The sequence below is a fragment of the Rhinolophus hipposideros genome (assembly GCF_964194185.1).
Source record: "Rhinolophus hipposideros genome assembly, chromosome: 3".
NCBI classification, from domain to species: Eukaryota; Metazoa; Chordata; class Mammalia; order Chiroptera; family Rhinolophidae; genus Rhinolophus; species Rhinolophus hipposideros.
Window position 1 is genome coordinate 2,184,235 of NC_138049.1, and position 20,815 is coordinate 2,205,049.

Sequence of the window (20,815 nt, forward strand, 5' to 3'; positions counted from 1 at the left end):
TGTGGTCATGGTCCTGACATCCGACAAGGGCGCCTGAGAATTAAAGAAACCGCTCTTTTCGGGTTAGGATGTTGTTGAACAGAGTTCTTCAGTTAATCAGTGGGAGGAGAAACAAAGAGGAAACAGCTGAATACACAGCCGGATCAAACTGCAAACTAGCTAAGTGTAATTACATTATTGATCTACTGAGTTTCACCCTTACAATACTACCTGCTGTTTATCACTCGATCACAGAGATCATTTTAAAAATAGTAACAATAATTAAGTAGCAATTAACATTATGGTTACTTACCAGTAAATTATTGTCTCAATTAATAAAGGTGGCTTGTCTAATTTTCTCTATTTCTTAATAAATGACAAACTTTGAACCGCTGGCTAAACTTTACCATGATGTATTTTCGTCCAGGGAATTGCCTGGGTCACTGGCCTGCTGGGGGCACCTGGAGAGACCATGCAGATCTCTGTTTCAGACTTTCCACCTACAAATTGGGTGTACCTGTCACACTCCCTCAGAGGCATGTCCTGAAAACCAAAAGAGTCCACCTGAAAAACACCCAGCATAGCACCCAGCTCATAGCATACACCCCTGGGGCAGCGGCACATGTCTGCGCCCTCTCATCACCTTTTGTCCGATTTCACCTTATACTGAGCACACAAGAACCTTGCCAATCCAAGGCTGGGTCTTATTTTAAAATCTTATTATAGTCTAGTTTCCTAGTATTCTTTCTTGCGTGAATAAATTAAAGTAAAGGGTTACTACAACTAATTAAAAGTAATCTGCTTTTAGTGTTTGCTGATGTCTAGGGAGGGATTTTAAAAAACAGTTTTTAAAAATTCCTATCCCCCAATTTTTTTGAAATTACACACCTTTGAGACTGTTAAATAATGATTCCTCCAAGGAGGTTTCCTCCAATCAGTTATAAACTCTTTACACAACTAAAAGTAATAAAACATAAATTTGACTGATTTGATTTCTCAAAACATTGTTTTTGCAATGAAATATGCTCATTTATTTAAAATTATATGTGAGTATATGTATATAGAACATTTAAATAAAATATTTTTAGTGTTTAAAAGTTGAAAATAAGATGAAGAGAATTAGATTCAGTAAAAATCATATAAACCTTCTCTTCCCTTTACTTTCTCTTTGTCTTTTCCCCTCCCCTGTATTTCAACCTCTCTTTTCTCTCCAAACACTCTTTATTTTTATGTTTTGGTCACAAACTTTATCAATTAAACTTTTCACAAGTCTAGCATATCAGATCCTTTTAAGTGTTTTAAGTTTTTAAAAAAATCCACACAATCAAATTATTACAAAACTGATGGTGACACTTTCAGCAAAACCATTTACAAAAGTGCTCATGCCAGGGTTTAAATGTTTCCTCACCTTCTTGCCTCCACCGAGACACGAGCCCCTGAAAAACAAGAGAATTTCTCCTTTTCAGTTTTCTTTCTTTCTTTTTTTCTTTCTCTTTCCTTCTTTCTCTTTCTTTCTTTCTTTCTTTCTTTCTTTCTTTCTTTCTTTCTTTCTTTCTTTCTTTCTTTCTGTCTTTCTTTCTTTCTTTCTGTCTTTCTCTCTCTCTCTCTCTCTCTCTCTCTCTCTCTCTCTCTCTCTTTCTCTCTCTCTCTCTCTTTCTCTCTCTCTCTCTTTCTCTCTCTCCCTTCCTTCCTTCCTTCCTTCCTTCCTTCCTTCCTTCCTTCCTTCCTTCCTTCCTTCCTTCCTTCCTTCCTTCCTTCCTTCCTTCCTTCCTTCCTTCCTTAGTTTCAGGTGTACAAAACAATGTAATAGACCTTTATACCCCTCACAAACTGATAACCCTCCCAATCTACTACCTCTCTGACATCGTATACAGCTGTTACAATTCCATTGACTCTATTCCCTATGCTGCACTTCACACCCTGTGACTATATATATATAAAATTATAGTTGACATACAATATTATTCAGCTTCAGGTGTACAGTGCAGTGACCAGGCATCTACCCTGTCCCTGAGGTGGTCTCCCTAATAAGACAAGTGCCCATCTGACACCCTATAAAATCTGTACTACATTATTGACTATGTCCCCCAAACTGTCTTTAGTATCCCCATGGCAATCTTGTGGTTACCAATTGTGCTTTCTAATCCCCTTAACTTCTCCCTCATCCTCACCCCCCTCCCACCTAGCAGCCCTCAGTTTTTCTTATTTCTGTTATAGCTAAAACTTTGGCATTTATCCAATCCTTTTGTAGAGACGTTTTAATCCTGTTAGATTGTTCCTGTTTTAAAAGCTGAAATGAGGAATCCTATTTCAGTTCTTTTACATTATAAATATTCTCTAATTACAGGGCAAAGCGAAGGCCTATGTTTCCAGTGTTTCTAACAAAATAAAATGTTTGCCCTGGGACAAACATTCAAGTTGAGGGCCCTGGAATTTGAAATTACAGGTAAAAAAAATGCCACACAAATCCATGCAGGTGTAATTTGGCTGGTAGCTCATTCTTACTGTATATATTTCCCTCCCTAACTTTGTTCTTTTTAAAATTATAAGCAGACCCAACCCCCCTCCCCCATGCAGCAGAGAGCAGAGTGTGGAGGGGGCCGTACCCACAGCCTTGGGGGCTGGTTGTGTCTCCATCCTTGCCTGTGTTCTGGAGGGCTGATGACAGACCTCACCTAAAACATGTCAAAATCACTTCAAACCTCTAACCCTCTTTCCGGGACTCCTGCTGTGTCCGCCTGATTGAACCAGTGTCCACTCACCTAGGACTCAAATGAGTCATTGGCTACAAATATTTCTCCAGAGCTCCTAAGGAGTTGGCCCAGTTGAAATGGTGCACTATTTTCCATCAGAGGCTGCCAGACTGCTAGGACCCAAACAAGGGCTTGAGTTTTCAAAGGGGACCCACAATCCCGATGTAGCTGCTGCTGAGCAGATACCCCTAGGCAGCCTGAGGGGTCTCCTTAGCTGGGGCTGCGGAGGACACACCAGAGGCGCCTTTGAAACGTGCATCTAAGTGTAGGTCCTATTAGGCACAAAGGGGTGTCTTCTGGCATTTAAAAATATTGGTATTTCAGAATAAAATGGCGCATCTCTCTTACATGTTTTCCCTGGAATCCAAATGCCATAATGACTAGATAATTCACCACCATCCTTTCTAAAAAGTGACATGGAAATGCTTTTCTTTGAGCAGGGAAAACGTTTTGTGACTCCTTTTTTCCCTTGAATTCAGATTTCCATCCTATCTACTCCTTAGAGTATTATCATTTATGTGGATATTTGCTAAAAAGTCTTTTATTCATTCCTTTATATTCTTGCAGTAGAAATCTGTTTATAAATTGAAATTGATTTTTAAATTTAATTTTCTGTAACAAGACTAAGTGTTAAGTTTCTTTTGAATTATTATAATTATTATTGGGATGCAATTGAGGAAAATACTTTTAAAGTTGATAATTATTAAATGTAACAAGTGGAATGATAGAAAATTCAGAGTAGGTGACATGAACAGCTGATGGGGACAGCCCCCTCCCAGGGCTATGCGTGCTTGGAGTGCGGCCACAGTGGGAAGGTCTCAGCACCAATATTTTCCCTAGTTTTTATTCTTATCAGCTGAAGAAACTCGTTCACATAAATAGGAATGAAAGATGGCAATGGAAAAAGATTTGTTATAATAATGTCCCAATTTTTTGAGCTCCTTCTGAGCCGAATGCCAACAATCACCTCGTCGTGATGGTCATAAGAGATTATTTTTAAAACTGGTGGCTGACAATTTGAGGAGCTTCTCCTGCAAATTTGTTGACAGCAGAGTTAGAGACTGTTGGACTCCGGAGAACTGGTCCTTTGGTCGTTGGAAGACAGGGAGGTACTAACACTTCAAACAGGATCCTGCCTGGTGTGGGAGAGGTATCCACCCCCAGGAAAATGCACTGGGGGTGGGGGCGTAAGGGCGGAGAGGTGAGCCTTTTGTCTGAAGACAGGAGATGGAGACTGAAGGGAAGGTAGCACAGGGGAACTGGGCCGAGGGGCTCTCAGACCATTTTTAGGAAAGAGTGGAGGATCTGGAAATTATAAATAATTGCTTTAAAAATATTATATGCACACGGCCCCAGGAAGGTCTCTGCACTTACACTTGCCCAGTGGGAGGGCCCCTGAGGTGAGAGGGTCTCACTCCCAGAGCAGGGCCAGCATACAGGTCTCAGCACAGCCCTTGGGAGAGCCAGGCAGGTGACAGTCTGCACTGAGCTCAGATTGGCAGAGGTCATTTGGGGCTTGATGGGGCAAGCTCGGGAATGACCTCGTTTGGCACAAAGATTCCAGAGATTTTGCCCAGATGAGCTGTTATGGGCACTAAATATTAATGCCAGAGTCGTCTCCTTTCAGTAGTGAAGAGTTCACACTCACCTTCATGAGTGTTTCGTGCCAGGCTTCACGTTTGGACTTCCCTGTGTGGTGAACATTGCTTACGAGCCACCTCTCTCTTGCTGGTTCTAGAACTGGGCCACGTTCTACCCCTGAGAGAGTGAACACAACCAGACATGGTGGTATGTTTCCCAAGTGGACGATAATACCACGTGATCAGGCCAGTGACCCTGACAAGACAAATTGGCAAAAGAAAAAGGTTGTGTGTGCATGACTGCAACGAGTGTACATAGGGCTGTGCTCAGTGACAAGTAACTCAGTGACAAGTAACTCAGTGAGGAGTAAAAGGGGTAGTCAGATTTGGGTCTGCTACATCTAACTTAGTAGGGGAAAGGGTGGAGGGAGAAGAGGCTCCTATCGGAAGAACAGCTTCCCTTAGGAAAGGTAAGTAGGTTTTTAGGAGAAAGTTTGTGATACTCTTTCTCTATACAGGTGTGAGTGGTCTTTCCATCTTCGTAAGGCTGTAAAACTTCCCAAGATAGGAGATTTACGGCAGTTTGCTCTTGAATCTCCCCTGGGAATGAAAGCTGCCCCAACAGGACATTCATGGCAGGGGTCATTTCAGTGTCTGCTTTTCCTCAGAGGAGGGCAGCTCTGAGAAGGGTGCTTTCTGCACCTGTTGGCTCTCAAGTGTCTTCAGCTTAAAATCACCCTTAGCGCAGCGCTGGGGTTCTGAGTGAATCCGCAGCAGGTAGAGGCTGTACCCACATCCTGCTCCGTCCTTGACCTGTCGTCCACAAGACATAAACTCAGCCTCCGTCCTGGATCTGTCTGGTCTTGCTGTCTTCCTTCTGCGGGACACCTACCCTGCTCCAGTCTCCCCAGAGTCCAGGCTCAAGCACAGGTGCTGGTGACAGCCACGGCAGTACACACACGCCCACACCTGAGTGTGCAGGGCACCTGTCACACCTGCGAGCTGAGCCATCAGCCCCTCTGAGCCTCGAGTTCCTCCAGGGAGCCCTGGTGCTTAGCTGGGTGCAGGGGACCCGGAGCGCCTCCACCTGATGGTTACCTGGAGTGTGCAGGGCAAGGGAGAGCCTGCAAAACCCAGGGGGGCCTGGGCAACAAGGGCCCCCGCGTGTGGGCGTGGAGGGCAGTGAGGGCTCCGCATGGCTTTATAGGAAGTAGGTCGGGAGGGGGGCCTCCTTGTGGGCAGTGGCTCTTCACTGACTCATGGTCACGTTCAGTCTCCCTTGGGGACTAGTTTCAGTGTCTAGTAGCTGTAGGGTTTTGGAGTAAAAGCAGTTGGCGTGTGTATGTGTCGTGTTCTTTTAATTTAAAGACTGCTTTTCCTTATTTTTTTCTACTGTGATAAAACAGCTTTGTTAGAACAGCAAAATGAATAAAAACACAGTTGGGATGCGTAGATTTCCTTGAACTTCAGATTTCAGTCTATCCCAGATGGTTTGGGCTTCGTGATTTTAAGACGTTGACAGACCAACACTTCGTTTTTGTTTTATAAATACACACAATGTATATTTCTTTTTCTCCCTGAATTTAAAAGGAATATATTGCAAAATATAAAGTGTGAAGAACAGAGAAAAGTATAAAAAAGACATTTAAAATGACCTTAATGTAACAAAGAAGAGAGAATCGTTCTTACTAGTGGGTGTATTTCTTTATCTCGTGACCGTTTTTCCAGGACCGTTTTTCTCTTCATATCTGTACCCACACACCATTCCTGTGTGGTTATTTAGATCAGCATCTAGATATGTGTCTATATTTACATCATCACAGTTTTCATAATTTATCAACATCGCATCACACTTTTCATAAGTTCTTAACATTTTGTAACTTTCCCCAAAAGACTCGTAAATATTTTTAACAACTGTAGACATTTCCATCATACAGCTATACCATAATTTATTTGTCCAGTTGTCTGTTGTTGAATATTTGGGTAAACTTTCAATTTCTCACCATTATAAAATTACGATAATAAACACCCATGTATATAAGTCTTTATCTTCAGATCAACTCCTACAAGTTATTGGTTCAAAGAATTTGGAATTTTTTTACACACGCTTATTTTACATCTTAGAAGTCTTATGCAAAACAATATTTTTAGGCTTCATTTAGGCAGAACATTTTACTTCCAGGGTTGAGTTCTCCCTACAGATACTGCAACTCGCACGTAGGTAACAGACGTAGCAAAATCACAGTTGCTGGATGGCAGCCCTTAAACAACAACACCCACCCACACCCCTGTCCTGCCTTTTCCGCTGGTTTCCGGCTTCTGCGACTCCTCTCCTGCCACCTGTTGGCTACCCTGAGAAGCAGTGAGACCAAAAAAAGTGGATAGGGAATTATGTCATTCAACTGATAAAAATATAACCAAAATTAAGCATAAAGGGACATAAACTAGACTACTGATGAGTTAGAACACAATTGCTAAAAATTTAACATAATATAATTTCTATTTCCTTCTCTTTTGATATGTGCATTTTTTAACATTTTTTTTCCTCCAGGATGTGGAAGTTATTCAACCTTTTAAAACAGTACTTTTAGCATTTTTATTTCTATCGCTATAAAATTGGACACATCTATTAACCCAGCAGAGTTTGAAATACATTTTAAAAGAATACGTTTACATTCTTCTCTACCACTCCCCACCATTTACAAGTGTTTGTTGATATACTCAGGATTTTTAAAATACCTTTGCTATCATTAATAAGTTATTCTGTTGTCTTTTCTACTTTAATAATTCGCGTTGTCATTTGCTTCCACTTTCATAGGCATATTAGTGACTCCTATTCTCACTCAATTCCGTGTTCACTGATTTACTTCATTTCCTGCTGATGCTGTTATTTACCTGTAAATTCTTCTTCTTATGTTATTTATTTTGAATCAGGGTGTATTAGACTAATGCACTTTTAGAGGTAATTCTCCTGGGGCAAGTACATGAATGATGAAATGACTGAATGCTTGTGTTCCCCCCAAATTCATCTGTTCAAATCCTACTCTCAATGTGATGGTGTGTGGAGATGGGCCTTTGGGAGACGATGAGGGTGGAGCCCTCGAGAATGGCATCAGTGTCCTCATAAATGGGACCCCAGAAAGCGCCCTCTCCCTCTCCCTGTGTGTGAGGACAAAGTGAGAAGACAGCCAGTATGAACTGGGGAGAGGCCTCTCCCCAGAACCCACTGTGCTGCACCTCGACCTCGGACTTCCAGCCTCCAGCACCGTGAGAAAATAGTTTCGTTGTTGATAAACCACCCAGTCTGTATTCTGTCACAGCAGACTGAACTAAGATGAATGATAAACTGAGAAATTCTGTCTGTTGTCTTAAATCTGAATAACGACGGATGTGAATACAGAACTCTTGGGCCACAGTCTTTTTCTCTCAAAACTCTGTAATTAAGGGTTTTTGAAGAGAACATCCTGGCCAACCTCATTGGACATTTTGTGGACAAAACCCCCTGGGGTGTAGGAAGTGCAGATAAGGACTTGCATGTCAAAAAGGGCAGCAGGCTATTTCCAGGTGTTGTTTTCATTCATCATGCCTGGCGCCTGGTGATGAGATTCAGGCGGATGGCAGGCAGAGAAGAGAGGGTGTTTTAGGGAGCAGCCATCGGAGAAGTGGCTCCAAGACCACCCAGCACCTGCAATGCAAGCCCTCCACCCATGGGGTGACGGCTGACTGTGCTGGCTTCATGGGGACCAAACCTGTGTCCTCGTGTGTTTTTATCTTAGTCCAGTTCCCCTGAGATTAGCAGTAACGCAGCAGGTTTACCATGGGAGGGTGGCAGTCAACTGGGACAGCTTTCGACATGGGTCTGTGGATGGGGTGATCATGGTGTCTATCCCAGTTCCCTCAAATAAGAAGAAATGCCCCTAATGATGATGGGAAAAGGAACGCTGACGTGTGCATTTTTCGCTGTCACATTTGTCAAAGCCCTTTTGGTCTTAGAATTTTAAATGTCAGATTTTATGTGCTCAATTGTTATCTGCTATAATTTTGTTAGATTATTATTGAGCTAGAACAGAAAGGAATAAAGGTAGAATTCTCTTGGCAATACTTTAGTTTTATACTAGCATGTTCTAACAATACATCAGAAGACAAATCTCATGCATACAAGACTAATGCAGTAAGAGCCTAAATGCTTTAAAACAGCAACATGCTTGGGTGCGAACCACATGGTGAAGAATAGAGGCTTCGAAATTCACTCAATTTCAGTTCAAACCCTGGCTCTACAACAACTAGCTGTGCGATTGAGAAAATCCCTCACCGTTTGTTTCATTGGGACACAGGGAGCTCGCACCGCGTGGAGTCGCTGTGAGGACCCTAGTGGAGGCCCCGAGATCAGCCAGCTCGTTTGCTGTCCTTCAGAGGTTTCCTGGGACGTAGTCTATGGAAAGTAATTACTTTAGAAGTAACAAACCCTCGAGTAAACAGAAGAGAGCAGTCGCTCCCATAGACCTAAAAAGCAAACATATAATGTGTTTTTCACACCTAGAACCTCTGACCTGGTGGTGAGGAGACCCAGGCCCCCAGAATCGGGGTGACCTGTCCAGGCAGCAGAGTGAGTGGCGACACATGAAGGGCAGAAGGGAAGAGGCAGCAGGTTGTTCCCTGACTGCCTGGCCTGGCTCCCAGGAACACAGACTTTTACACCAAGCTAGAAGCTTTGAGAATTACAAGGAATGGGGATCTCCTAATTTCAGAATCAGAACTACCGTTAGGAAAAAAAGGAACGTGCACTAGTCAGGGGTCTCCAAAGAAACCAACCACTAGCATGGATGTACATGACAGAGGGGGCGGGAAGAGATTTATCTGAAGGAATTGGCACATGCAATTGTGGGGGAGTCGGAAATGTGTAGGCCGGCAGGCTGGAAAATCCATCGGCAATGGAGGTGTAGTATGGGGCCGTCTGGAGGCGGAATCCTTCCTTCTAGGTCAGGGGTGTCCAAACTGCGGCCCACGGGCCAACTGCGGCCCATGATCCATCGTTAATTGGCCCGCAGCAAACTCCAAAAATATATTTAGTTTACTTAAATAAACCAGGTGAGGCAATATGTACTTCACCTCGAGTGAGAGGCCCGGCTGTTTGTGTATTTTACCGCATATGGGCCTTGGTGAAAAACGTTGAACAAAGTTTGGACACCCCTGTTCTAGGTGGACCTCAGGCTGCTGCTCTCTTAAGGCCCAGCTGATGAACGAGTCCCACTCACATTATGATGGGACATCTGCTTTACTCAGAGCCACCTGATTTAAAGGTTAGTCACATCTAAAAAAAGCTTCACAACATCCAGACTAGTGTTTAACCAAACGACTGGGCACCGAGGCCCGGCTAAGTCCACAGGTAAGTTAACCTTCCCAGGAACTGAAGGTCATTGGCCTTTTTAGGTCTATGGTGAGCGACAGGTCCTGGGGTCTCAATGGACCCTCAGGGACAGGGGAAGAAGCACTCTGCCTCATAAACTCCAAATCAGTTAGTTTATAAATGCGTTCATAAGTGTGGGCTCCTGCCCTGCTTTGTGGCATTCTCCAGGCTGAGGGGGCCCCGTCCCTGACATCGGGGGTGGGGCTGCGTTGGCCTGGCTGCGGCCTCTCCAGGAGCACAGCTGTAGCCATTTGCCTCCCACCTGCACGTGAGGCCTGGGCTGAGTCCTGCCTGTGCTCAGAGGGGCGGAGGGAGCCGGCCCAGCTCCCTGGGCCTCCAAGTGGAGACACTTTCTGCTGGTGCCTGTGACCTTGAGTCATAGTCTTAGGACTGTGCGTCTGACCTGCGCTGCGAGCACGACTCAGGCCTGTTTTCAAGTCCTGTGGATGTGGGTCGTTTCCACACCCCAAACCTGCCATGTCCCCTGCCAGGCTGGAGTCTTGCTGCTAAAGACGTGGCTGGTTCTCAACCAGGGGCGGTCCTACCCCGCGGAGGATGCTTAGTGAGGTGTGGACACAGCTTTGGTCGTAACTTGGGGGGTGGGGGGTCCTTGGGATGTAGGAGATCATCCCACAGTGCACAGGAAGCCCTCAGACCAAGAGTTACCCAGACAGGTGTCCTGGGCTGGGGGGGCCTGCGGCCCAGATGCTGGCGTCGGAGGACCTTGCTGGGGGCCTGAGTGGCCCGGCTCTGGCTCGGGGCTCAGCTCCTCACTGATCTCCAGACGCCATCTCGCACACCTGGGCTGCTCTGTCACCCACAGGCAGGAATGTGGCTTCCTCAGCCCTCGCAGCTGGACCCTGTTTGCCCAGCTCCCGCCCAACTCTGATGAGTGCGTGCAGTTCTGGGGTCATGACCCCACCGTGCTTGCCACAGCGTAAGGCCAAATAAGGACGCGCTCCCAGTGTGGGGAGAAGCCCCTGTAGTATCTCAAATAATCCCAGAAGGCACCGGCAAGTTATGGTTCATTGAGAAGGAACTGTCTTTCCATTGCTTTGGGAGAGTGCTTGACGCCCAGTTCTCAGTACTTTGGTAGCCGCCTGGTGGATGGATGTGTCTGTGCACCCGGGTCCTCGGCCTTCAGACCACACGCCGCTGATCTAAGGGTGCGGCTTTCTCAGGTGAGGCAAAGCGGGAGCATCCAGGATGGTTTGCGTTTCTGCGGTCCTGCAGTCCTGCTGCAGAGAGATCTCCAGTCCGCAGAGCAGTTTGAGGCTGTAATAGGACGTGGCAACAAGCAGTTGACAGTCTCTCTTTGGAAGCAAAGTGACACGTGCGTCTGAGTGGTTCTGATTCGGGCTACTTGGACTACAGACCGAGCAGTGTTAATGCTTGGCTCAGAGTCATTAGAAAAATGCCGGGCCCGGTCTACGTGACCCAGCCAGGCTGCTTTGCAAAGCTATGTTGTGGACACACCGTTTAGCCGGAGTCTCTAAGATAAGTACACGTTTCCTACAAGTGCAGAGAAAGGCTACAAATAGCACAAGTGCCCACAAAATGACCCCAATAGACTCTTCCGTGTCTGGGTTTGGCTCATATTTCAAATGCAGTGACTACAGTCAGTGGGTACATTGATCTGGTTCTCTGGCTATTCTGGGTTGGCCCACAAAGGACCCCTCTGGGGACGTATTCATGCTTTCCTGCAGTTCTAGCTTGTTCATTTTGAGTGCTATGTAGTATTTCATGGTATGAAATATGCCCATTTATTTTTCTATTCCCTACCAAGGAACCAAGTTAGATAATGTTCATTTTTTTCCTCTTTTAAAGCTGTGATCAATGAAAAACTTGGTATGCCCCTTCCCCAACATATACTTGAGTTTTTGCTCCGGGTCCTGATACTGAAAAGTGAAAAAGGTGGGCCACAAGATCTGCACGTTCACAAATTAACTTGCTCTTGACAAGTCCCTCTCCAGTGTAATTGAACTCTTTTGTTCTCCCTCTAGCAATGTATCGGGGTTTCTGTTTTTCCCAATGCTCGTCCACTCCCACTGGAGACAATGTGGCACACTTGTGCTGTTGGTGAGAGCAAACGCTTCACCTGTCTGATGACAGGGAGACAGCTCTCCTGCAGGTATTAACCTTGCCTTTTCATACGCCCCTTGTGCTAAGTCTTTCAGAACCATATGGGCTACAAGTATATTCTTCTGGTCTGTGGCCTATGTTGACCTTGTGGTATCTTTTGTCATGCAAAATATCTTATGTAAATGGAGTCAAATCTATTGATTTTTAAAAAATGACGCATGGATTTTTGACTTGGTTGAAAAAAGCCTTTCGTACTACAAGTGAAAAATACAATCTCTTGAATATCCTTTTAAAAATTATGTAGTTCAGCTTTTTCCCATTTTGGCTTTGAATTTATTTGTGTACATGGCATGAGGCTGATGGCTCAATTGGCTGGCGTCATTCATTGAAGAGACCATTTTCCCCCACTGTCCTTCGGCGTCAAGTCTGCCCTTCCCCCAGCTCTCTGTGCAGGTGGGTCTTCCAGGTTCCGTTTGTTCCCAGAACAGATTCAGGTACTACCGTTGGCTAAGGGCTGCTGTCTGGTTGGAAGTGGTCTCCTGCTTGCCGTTCTGCTTCAAATAGTGGTGCCTGGCCTTCCACCTTCACTCTTGGATTTGAATTCCAGGAAAAATTAAACCTGCTTAGATTTTGATTGTTATGACAGTAAAGTTACAGACTGATCTAGGGGAAATTCACATTTGTTTTTTATCATATTAAGATTTCCACTCCTGAATATGATATTTAACTTTATTGCATTGGTTTTTGTTTTTTATTTCTTTTAATCAACTTTATCATATTTTCTGTAAAGTTCTTATGCATTTTACTGGTTTCCTTTTCTACTCTGTTCTTTCCCCCTGCTTCTCTTTTGCATTTGCAAATGCCATCTCTTTGTTTCCTGATGAGCACACAAGCACAGTAAGTTTTGAATAATACTCTTGTGTCCAGTAAACTTTTCATATTCTCTGATTAGAATTAATAAATTGTCAGTGCATTCTCTTGTATTTTACAGAGGATTATATTATTTATGAAACATAACGGTTTTATTTTATTCTTCCCGGTTTGTTTACATTTATTGCTTTCACTATGTCTTTAGAACTTAAAAATACTCATTTTATATTCTCTCTTATATTGTCCCTGTGCTCTCTGAAGTTCTTGGCTCAACTCGCTTTTTTGTGGGTCTGCTATCTTTTCCGGGGGTGTATTGTTTCCTTGGGTTTTTGAAATTTTTTGATAGTGAGCACACTTTCCAAGTCTTGCTTCTTCTGTGGGACTTCCTCGGGGCCTGGTTTTGGGTCATGTCCTCCCAGAGGTGTCTGTGTTTGCTTTGCGTCCGCTGGGCAACTTAAGCGTGTTCCTGGCATAAGACCAATTTTCATCTTGAACTCAAGTTGAACCAGGCTGGTATTATAAATTCACACCGACACTCACAGAAGGCACAGGCCTGGCAGTTTCAATTAATGTTCCATTGTATAAATGTACCGCGTCTTCTTTAGCCAGCCATCGATGGACACCCAGGTTGCTTCTACATCTAGGCTATGGAAATAGTGCTACAGGGTTTCTTTTGGACTGATGAAAATACTCTGGGACTAGATAGTGGTGATGGTTACACACTTCGTGAACGTACTAAATGTCACTGAATCGTTCACTTTAAAGTGGTTAATTTTGTGTTATCTGAAATTCACCTTGATTAAAAAATGCTTTTAGAAAATCTGAATTCAAGGATTATAGCGAGTGAACCCCCTTCCCAGGGCAGCCTCAGCAGTTGCTCTCAACCCCTCCGTTGCTCTCTTTCAGCCCCTGTGGGTTCGCCCCTCCTTCCTTCTTACAGCTTGCCTATTCATTGAGCCATTTTTTGTTTTGATTTTCCATCATTCCCACGTGTGCATAGTGAGAGTTCTCGGGGATTTTTACCTGCCAATCTTGCTGGCCTTCGAAGTCCCTTGAGCAGCTCTCTCCCTCTATTTCATCACGGATTGACCCATAGAACTGGGGGTAGGTAAGCTGCGATTGAGACACCCCACTTCTAGTCGTGCCTTGGCCATCGCTGAGATGCGTCAGACACCCTTTTGGCCTGTTTTATCTAGAAAAGAAACTGGCCACAGCCCAGGAACCAGCCAATGGCAGCAGAGGGAGCACTTCTTGGCCGCCGTAGCACTAACCCTAACGCTTTAGTCTGTACACGTCCAGGTTGAGCTGATAGGTCTATGGAGCCTTGGGTCCCCAGGGGAGAGGACCAGGGGCCGTGAAGGGACAGGCAGGCGCCTTGGGAAACAAGATCCACTTCCTGACAGTTTGGTCCCGCGGGGAAGGAATGCGCGTTTTGTCACCCGGGACACATCATTCAGGCCTCACAGAGCAGAGGCCTATCTCCTGCAGCAGGTCACCTGCCAGTCCTGGAGGTTGCCCTCGGCGGCGTCCTCTGCTGCCATCTCCTGGCGGACTCGGTGCAGGTTGGGAGGGAGCCCCCGCCGTATTTACTAGCTGGGACCAGGAGTGGCCGAGTGGAGGGCTGTGAGCCTTCCAGGAGCGTGTGGGGCCGGGGTGGATGTGTATGTCGAAACCACCCACCACCCAGAGACATTTAAAGACTCTACTGCAGAGAAAGGGCTGGAGAAAAGCAACCTCTTAAATAACCTATGTCGGTAATTTCTAGACGGTTTCAAAGTGCCCAGCCTGACACTGATTTACGGCCTAATTCCGAGGGGGAGGCTGAGCCTGTCTCCAGTGTCCGCAGGTCCTCGGTCCTGTGGACAATGGTGCCATCTACTGGTTCTCCTTTGCTGTTCCACCCTCACGAGCCAGAAGTTGGAGCCGAGTCACAAACAAGGACAGTTAGTCTATTCTAACACCTGGAGGGTCAACTCCTAAGGGATCACAGATGAGAATCCCATGCCAGTGTTCTCAAAGAAGGGCGAGATGTCTCGGGGGCCTCCAGTGTGGGGACCCCCTTCATTTTCCTACCGTGTTTCCTGGAAGATAAGACCTAGCTGGACAATCAGCTCTAATGCGTCTTTTGGAGCAAAAATTAATGTAAGACCCAGTCTTATATCATATTATACTATATTATATTATACCTGATATTATATTATATAAGACTGAGTCTTATATTAATTTTTGCTCTAAAAGATGCATTACAGCTGATGGTCCGGCTAGGTCTTATTATCAGGGGAACACAGTACATCATCACCATGGCCAGCCGTGACTGCTGGGCGCGAATATACAAGCTCGGTTTTTCTAACTGTCCTATAAGGCGGGTGCTGCCTGACCTCAGCTTTGCAAATGGTGAAATCGAGGCCAGTACTTAAGGGATTTGCCCAATGTCTGGTGCCCGGAAGATGGGCCTGAACCCCGGTGACTGACCCTGATTAGAATTTTAATTAGACGTGTATTTACAGGTTACAATTTGCTCTCCTATAGCTGGAATGAATGTTCTATAGAATGGAGACCCTAGAAGTCACCATACAATGTCTGTCTAGTTCCCTTAGTGAAACTACAGCTAATTAGTTAAATACCGTGCATCAGGAGGTTGAACAAGAAACTTTTTTTTTTTTTGGCTTGAGTTTTGAGGTTGGCGATGGAAATATCATCACTTCCTTTGGCTGAATGTAAATTGCACAAAAGTTTGCAAGTTCCCTTCTTTTAGTGTGTACTAAAGGGCTTCCTGAAAGCTAGAGAGACTCCTCAAATTATTTAAAACCATGTGGAGATTCATGTTTAGAAACAACAAAATCCGAGGCTTGGTGAGTGTCCGTGTAAATGTCTTCCATAACGAAGCTCTCACTGCAAGTGACGTCCTGTGAATTAAAGGGATTCTGTCTTTACTTTCTGCCTCAACAGGGCAAATGGGACTCAACCTCGCTGCCAAAGGCGAGATCAGCTGCGCCGGCAGAGGTAAGAGATACTCGCCTCGGTTTCTTTTTCTCCGTGTGAATATGAATTACATTTTTTAAAAATGTTAAATGTGAAGTCGTTTTTCAGTCTTGTGGGTTTTATACATGGCCCAGCGTCCAGCACAGCCAGCTGTGGTGTGCTTAGAGTGGGGCACGACAGAAATGGAAATCATTTGACATTCTGTGTGAAATACAGAAATGCCTTGAGTTATGCAACAGGGTCTTTGTACAGCAGGGGTCCACCTCGTGCGAGAAATTGGAAATGTCCTCTGGCTTTCCACTAAGCCTGTGTTTTATTCTGCATTTGTGGACCATCATGGATATCATACACATGATTGTATGTACAATATTCCTTTTAAAATGCTATGATATGCTTTCACAATAAACTGGAGTTACAAATGGCCAAAAAGACATCAAAGCGAGTCCCAGTTGGGATGTGGGGCCAGCCCTGTGCTGTGTTAGCCTGCCCACAGGTTGTGGGTCGGTGGCCAAGCGGCTTTAACAGCCAACCGCAGGCAGAGTTCCTGGGTCACATGGGAAGCTGTTCTAGGAATTAGGCCTAAAATGAATCATTTTAGGTGGAGGTAGATTTCTCTAGTTCAAGCAGCTGTGTGGTTTGAGTGGTAACATTATAAACAAACATTTTTATGATGTAGTTTTATGGGTGTTTTTGCCAGTCCTGGTAGGTAGTGATGCTATGTGTGCAGGTGGGCCGTGGCATTGATAGCTGTTGGGCTCAGTGTTCGCGGCAGGCATGGCAGGTACAGTGCTTCTGGTCAGACTTGTTTAATTTACACGAACGCATCAAAGTACACTGCGGTTCACACTAAACAGAGATACTGCTGGTTCTCTGCTCATCTGGTTGCTTTTTGATATCCCTGCCTCACCGGCCTCGTCCCAGTGCAGGCTGCCCTGTAACGTGCGCAGGTAGGGAGCTGCACTGCCGTCATGGGCTTCTTAGCAGCTCACCTGAGGACTGCTGAGTACCATCTGGTATCAGGAGCCTGGAGCCTGGAGCGAAGGCACCGCATCACCGAGTGGCTGACCTTACATTTGCTGTCATCCACTGAATTTGTATCACTTCTGAGCGAATTCCACTGTTTTACTTTCTACATACTTGTGGTACTCCTGTCTGGGTCTGAACATGTTCCTATGACCAGCATAACACTAAGAATTTTGCTGGGAAAAAAAGGTTCTCGATCCTATTAGCTTGTACAAGTTAGATTTCCTGATTAGACATACATATTGTGGCAGTAGAACTGAAGGTTAATAATGACTAATTTAGAATGAGAAAAATCTCAAGGTGGTTGAAATTATTTTAGCTATGTGACTAGAAAAATGTCTGAATACTCTCGAATTGCTTCCTAATTACATAAACCCAGCAAACGAGATGTCGTGGGAGAGGAACTGGCCCCTTTCCTCTTTTCTTCTAACTTCCTTTCAGTCTAGTTTGTAACCCGGTCAAGCGGAAAACAGCTAAGCCCTCATTGGTGATTCTTAGGAAAACTTGTTTTTGGCTTATAGGATGTGTGAGGGACTGTGTCTCTTGCAAAAAATCAAGTGACATTTTCCCCCCTACCATCACCGTCCACATTTAGACTGGCCTCGCCGAACAGGAAAGAAGAGTTTCAGTACGGAGTACGTTTCTCTTCTCTTGTAGAAATGAATGTAGGCAGATCGAACGAGAACGAGTCTGCTGCGTAATGAGAACTGAATCCCAGGGTGTGCGATGCATGTGGGTTTCACTTGAGAATCATTCCCTGGAAACCAATGACCAGTGCTACAAGGTGGCACCAATAAGAGCCATGGCCAGAGTTGGAAAGCGTTCCAAGGCCAGCACTGTCTCCATCAGGACCTGATCACACCACAGGTGAGGGGCCTGGCTGGCCAGCCCACTCACGTCTCAGATTCGCCCTCGTGTAACAGGCAGGAGGCACATCTTATGTCCAGGGTGTAAAAGCACAACTCCCCTTCCCAGCATCCCTGGAACACTCTGGAAATATGACAGCTAGTCAGGTAGCAGCGACGTAAAAGGGAAGAGTTTGCCTTTCCTTCCCTCTGACAGCCGTGTGTTAAACGGATCATTATAGTGAGGGAGAGGCTTGAAGGGCCTCCTGTTTAAAATCCTAACACACTCTTAGCTGTGGGGCAGACAGGAGCAGGTACATCTCTGCTGAGAAGTGTGAGTGTCACCAGGAAAGTGGCGGGAGCTGCCCATGTGACCAACACCCCAATTAGCCTTCTCGCAGGTGTTTCACCAGATGGACGTGCAAGCTCGCTCCAGTCTAACAGCTGGCTGAATGTTCTCTTTCTCCATTATGGTTTCACTCGCATTTATTTGATTTTATTTTAAAAATGTAAAAAGGAAAGCAGGGAGGGCGGCTGTCGGGGGCAGATGTGTGACCTGTGCAGCCCTGCAGAGGGGTCTCTGATTCAGCTCCTGCCCCTTGGGCTGTCTCCATTCCTTCCTTTTCCTCTTTTCCTACTGTTTTGGCGTGAACACACACGTCCTCTTTGGAGGATTGCACTGCTCAGACATCCATTGATTCTCTGGGACTTGAATAAAGAAACGCAACTGTTCCTTAGGTCTTCGGCTATCTGGAGACAGGGAGTGGCCACTGCTGACCAGTATGGTGCAGACGAGGCCAGGCGGCAGCTTTCCGATGGGCAGACCAAGGCTGAGCACACAGCCCTTGGCAAAGGGGGAAACGTAACTCTTACTCTTGTGGTTGGACGGTGATAACGTGCCGTGTGCCCGACACACACATATCAGCTGCCTGCCCGACATTGGTGTGTGTGTGTGTGTGTGTGTGTGTGTGTGTGTGTTTCGGTGTTGCGTCAATTCTTAATAATTTGTGAAACAATCTGTTCTTCTGCCAGACACCTCGATATACAACTAAAATGATTATGACTTAAACCTAATCTTTTGAGAAGAACCTTAGAGAGCTAAACTTCTAAGGTGCCTATTACCGTGCTTCCCCGAAAACAAAGCCCGGCCGGGCCTTCAGCTCTAATGCGTCGTTTGGAGCAAACATTAATGTAAGACCCGGTCTTTTATTATATAAGACCCGGTATTATATTATATTATAGTATAGTATATTATATTATAGTATATTATATTTATTTATTTATTTTATTATATTATATTTTATTATATTTATTATTCTGTACTATATTATATTATATTATACTATATTATACCCAGTCTTATATAAGACCAGGTATTATGTTATGTTATGTTATGTCATATTATATTATATTATACCCAGTCTTATAGTAAAATAAGACCAGGTCTTTTATTATTAATATTTGCTCCAAAAGACACATTAGAGCTGATGGCCTGGCTAGGTCTTATTTTCAGGGAAACACGGTAGGTGGTGGTCACTCGGCAAACACTGGTCGACCGTGAACCCTACCCCTTCTTGTCACGAGTTCTTGGCGAGCGGAGGCTCCGCCTACCAGGCTCCTGTGTCACATGAGCCCCTAGGAGAGTCACAGCACCAGATTTCAGAGTAGGATTTTGACACTGGACCATGAGCTGGATTCTCCCTCCTGTTTTTCTTTCTTCTGAGTTTTCGTCTCTCTCACCTGGGGCCACATGGGTCCTCCGAGCCTTCATCGCCACTGAAGATGGCTGCTTTTCCTGTTTGTCTTTGTCTTTTTCATCCAATCTTTCCCCGCTTCTGCTGTGCGTCCTGAAGCACATGAAATGGGGTTCACAGATGTATTTTGCTTTCAGATGGTGTTGATAAGGTGAAGGTGACAGGGGACCTTGGAAAATGGGTGAAGTATAGGGAGTAAAATACAGAACCCTGGTTTTCCAGTCTGTTTTTAGGCCCAGACATGCCACTTGGGGGCTGGCCAGCTCAGCTCCCAGGCAGGGCCGCTGCGTCCCTTCACACGGGCTGTGAGGGTCGGGGATGACCGGGGAAAGATGCTTTCCCCCTCACAGACCTTGGGTGTGTTAAAGGGCCCCGAGGGCCCCATGGTGGTCATCGTTGGGACTGCAGTGGGTCACAGGGTGGGGCGGACTCTCCATGGGCAGGAAGGTTCCAGAACAGGGGTGTTAGCAGAAGGAGATACCTATAACAGAAAAGAAGCTCATCGGCAACCTCTGAGTTTTTTAAATTCCATCCTTCAATAATCTCAAAAGGGGCTAATACAGACTCATTCCTATCACTGTGACCAGTGGAAAGTTTCTCCCAATCTCTGCAGCACTCTCACAGAAACTAGTTAAGTGTTAGAGGCAAATTTTGAGCCAGGAAAACCCTTCAATCAGGGTTACGCTGTTCAATTTCCTTTGGAGATAGCTGAAGAAAAACCAAGCATTCACTTTAGGGAAAAAACATTGGCCCCAAATTTTAGTATATTCGGCTATAGCCTACTTCCCAACTCCCACGAAAACCAGACAAGATTTCTAGAAGAAAAAAAAAAAAATCCCAAGGTTTTTCATGAAATTCTAGGATCACAGGTAATTTTTTTCATACTTTTCCAAAATTTCTGAAGCTACCTAACTTACTAATACAAAATTATATTTTAAGAAATTAATTTAAGGCTCAACTCATCCTAAAAATATTAAAATAATTGCAGTCATTGGGTGATGATATATTACAAATGTGTCGGGCTTAGTGACACATGGATAACTCTACTGTCTTAGATAATTTCACCAGTTGAGGGTGAAATTTAGTGACATTTAGTGACAAATAACATGAAAAGAAGTAGATTATTAATTGACAAGTCACTGTCTGTTACTAATACAGAATGAAAGATGTCATTATCATAATAATACAGCCAAAAACCCAACAGGAGCTTTCTGTTTGAAATTTGTAATCGCCTTATGAATGTCTCATAACATAGTGGTAGCCATTTTGACTCTGACCTCTGGTGAACCAAAAGAAGTAGGAAGTGCTCTGTTTACTGTTAGCAGGCATTTAGACCTGTGTCACTGTGGAGGGACAGCATACTTACTTCCCACTAGCTCCTTTCACTTATCAGAAGAACTGATAATTACTGAGGACCTGGCATCGTCCCAGGCAATAGTACATGGTTACTGTTTCCTTACCATTGTTGTTGTACTTCATAGATGAAAATGCAGGTCACAAGAAGTGGAGTGATTTGCTGCATTGTTCGCTAAAAGGTCAT

At 44.9% G+C, this 20,815-nt stretch overlaps 1 protein-coding gene across 3 annotated transcripts in view; it reads left to right on the plus strand.

Annotated features, from left to right (window-relative positions):
- The window catches only part of RPS6KA2 (ribosomal protein S6 kinase A2), a 290,517-nt gene that overhangs the window by 28,028 nt on the left and 241,674 nt on the right, over positions 1-20,815 (plus strand). For 2 of the 3 annotated variants that reach the window (XM_081035865.1, XM_081035864.1), the window contains exon 3: positions 15,621-15,674. In XM_081035865.1, coding sequence (XP_080891991.1) covers positions 15,621-15,674 — 54 coding nt within the window. Of the gene's footprint in view, positions 1-15,416; positions 15,524-15,620; positions 15,675-20,815 lie in introns of those variants that run through there. The other variant, XM_081035867.1, reaches the window with a different exon arrangement.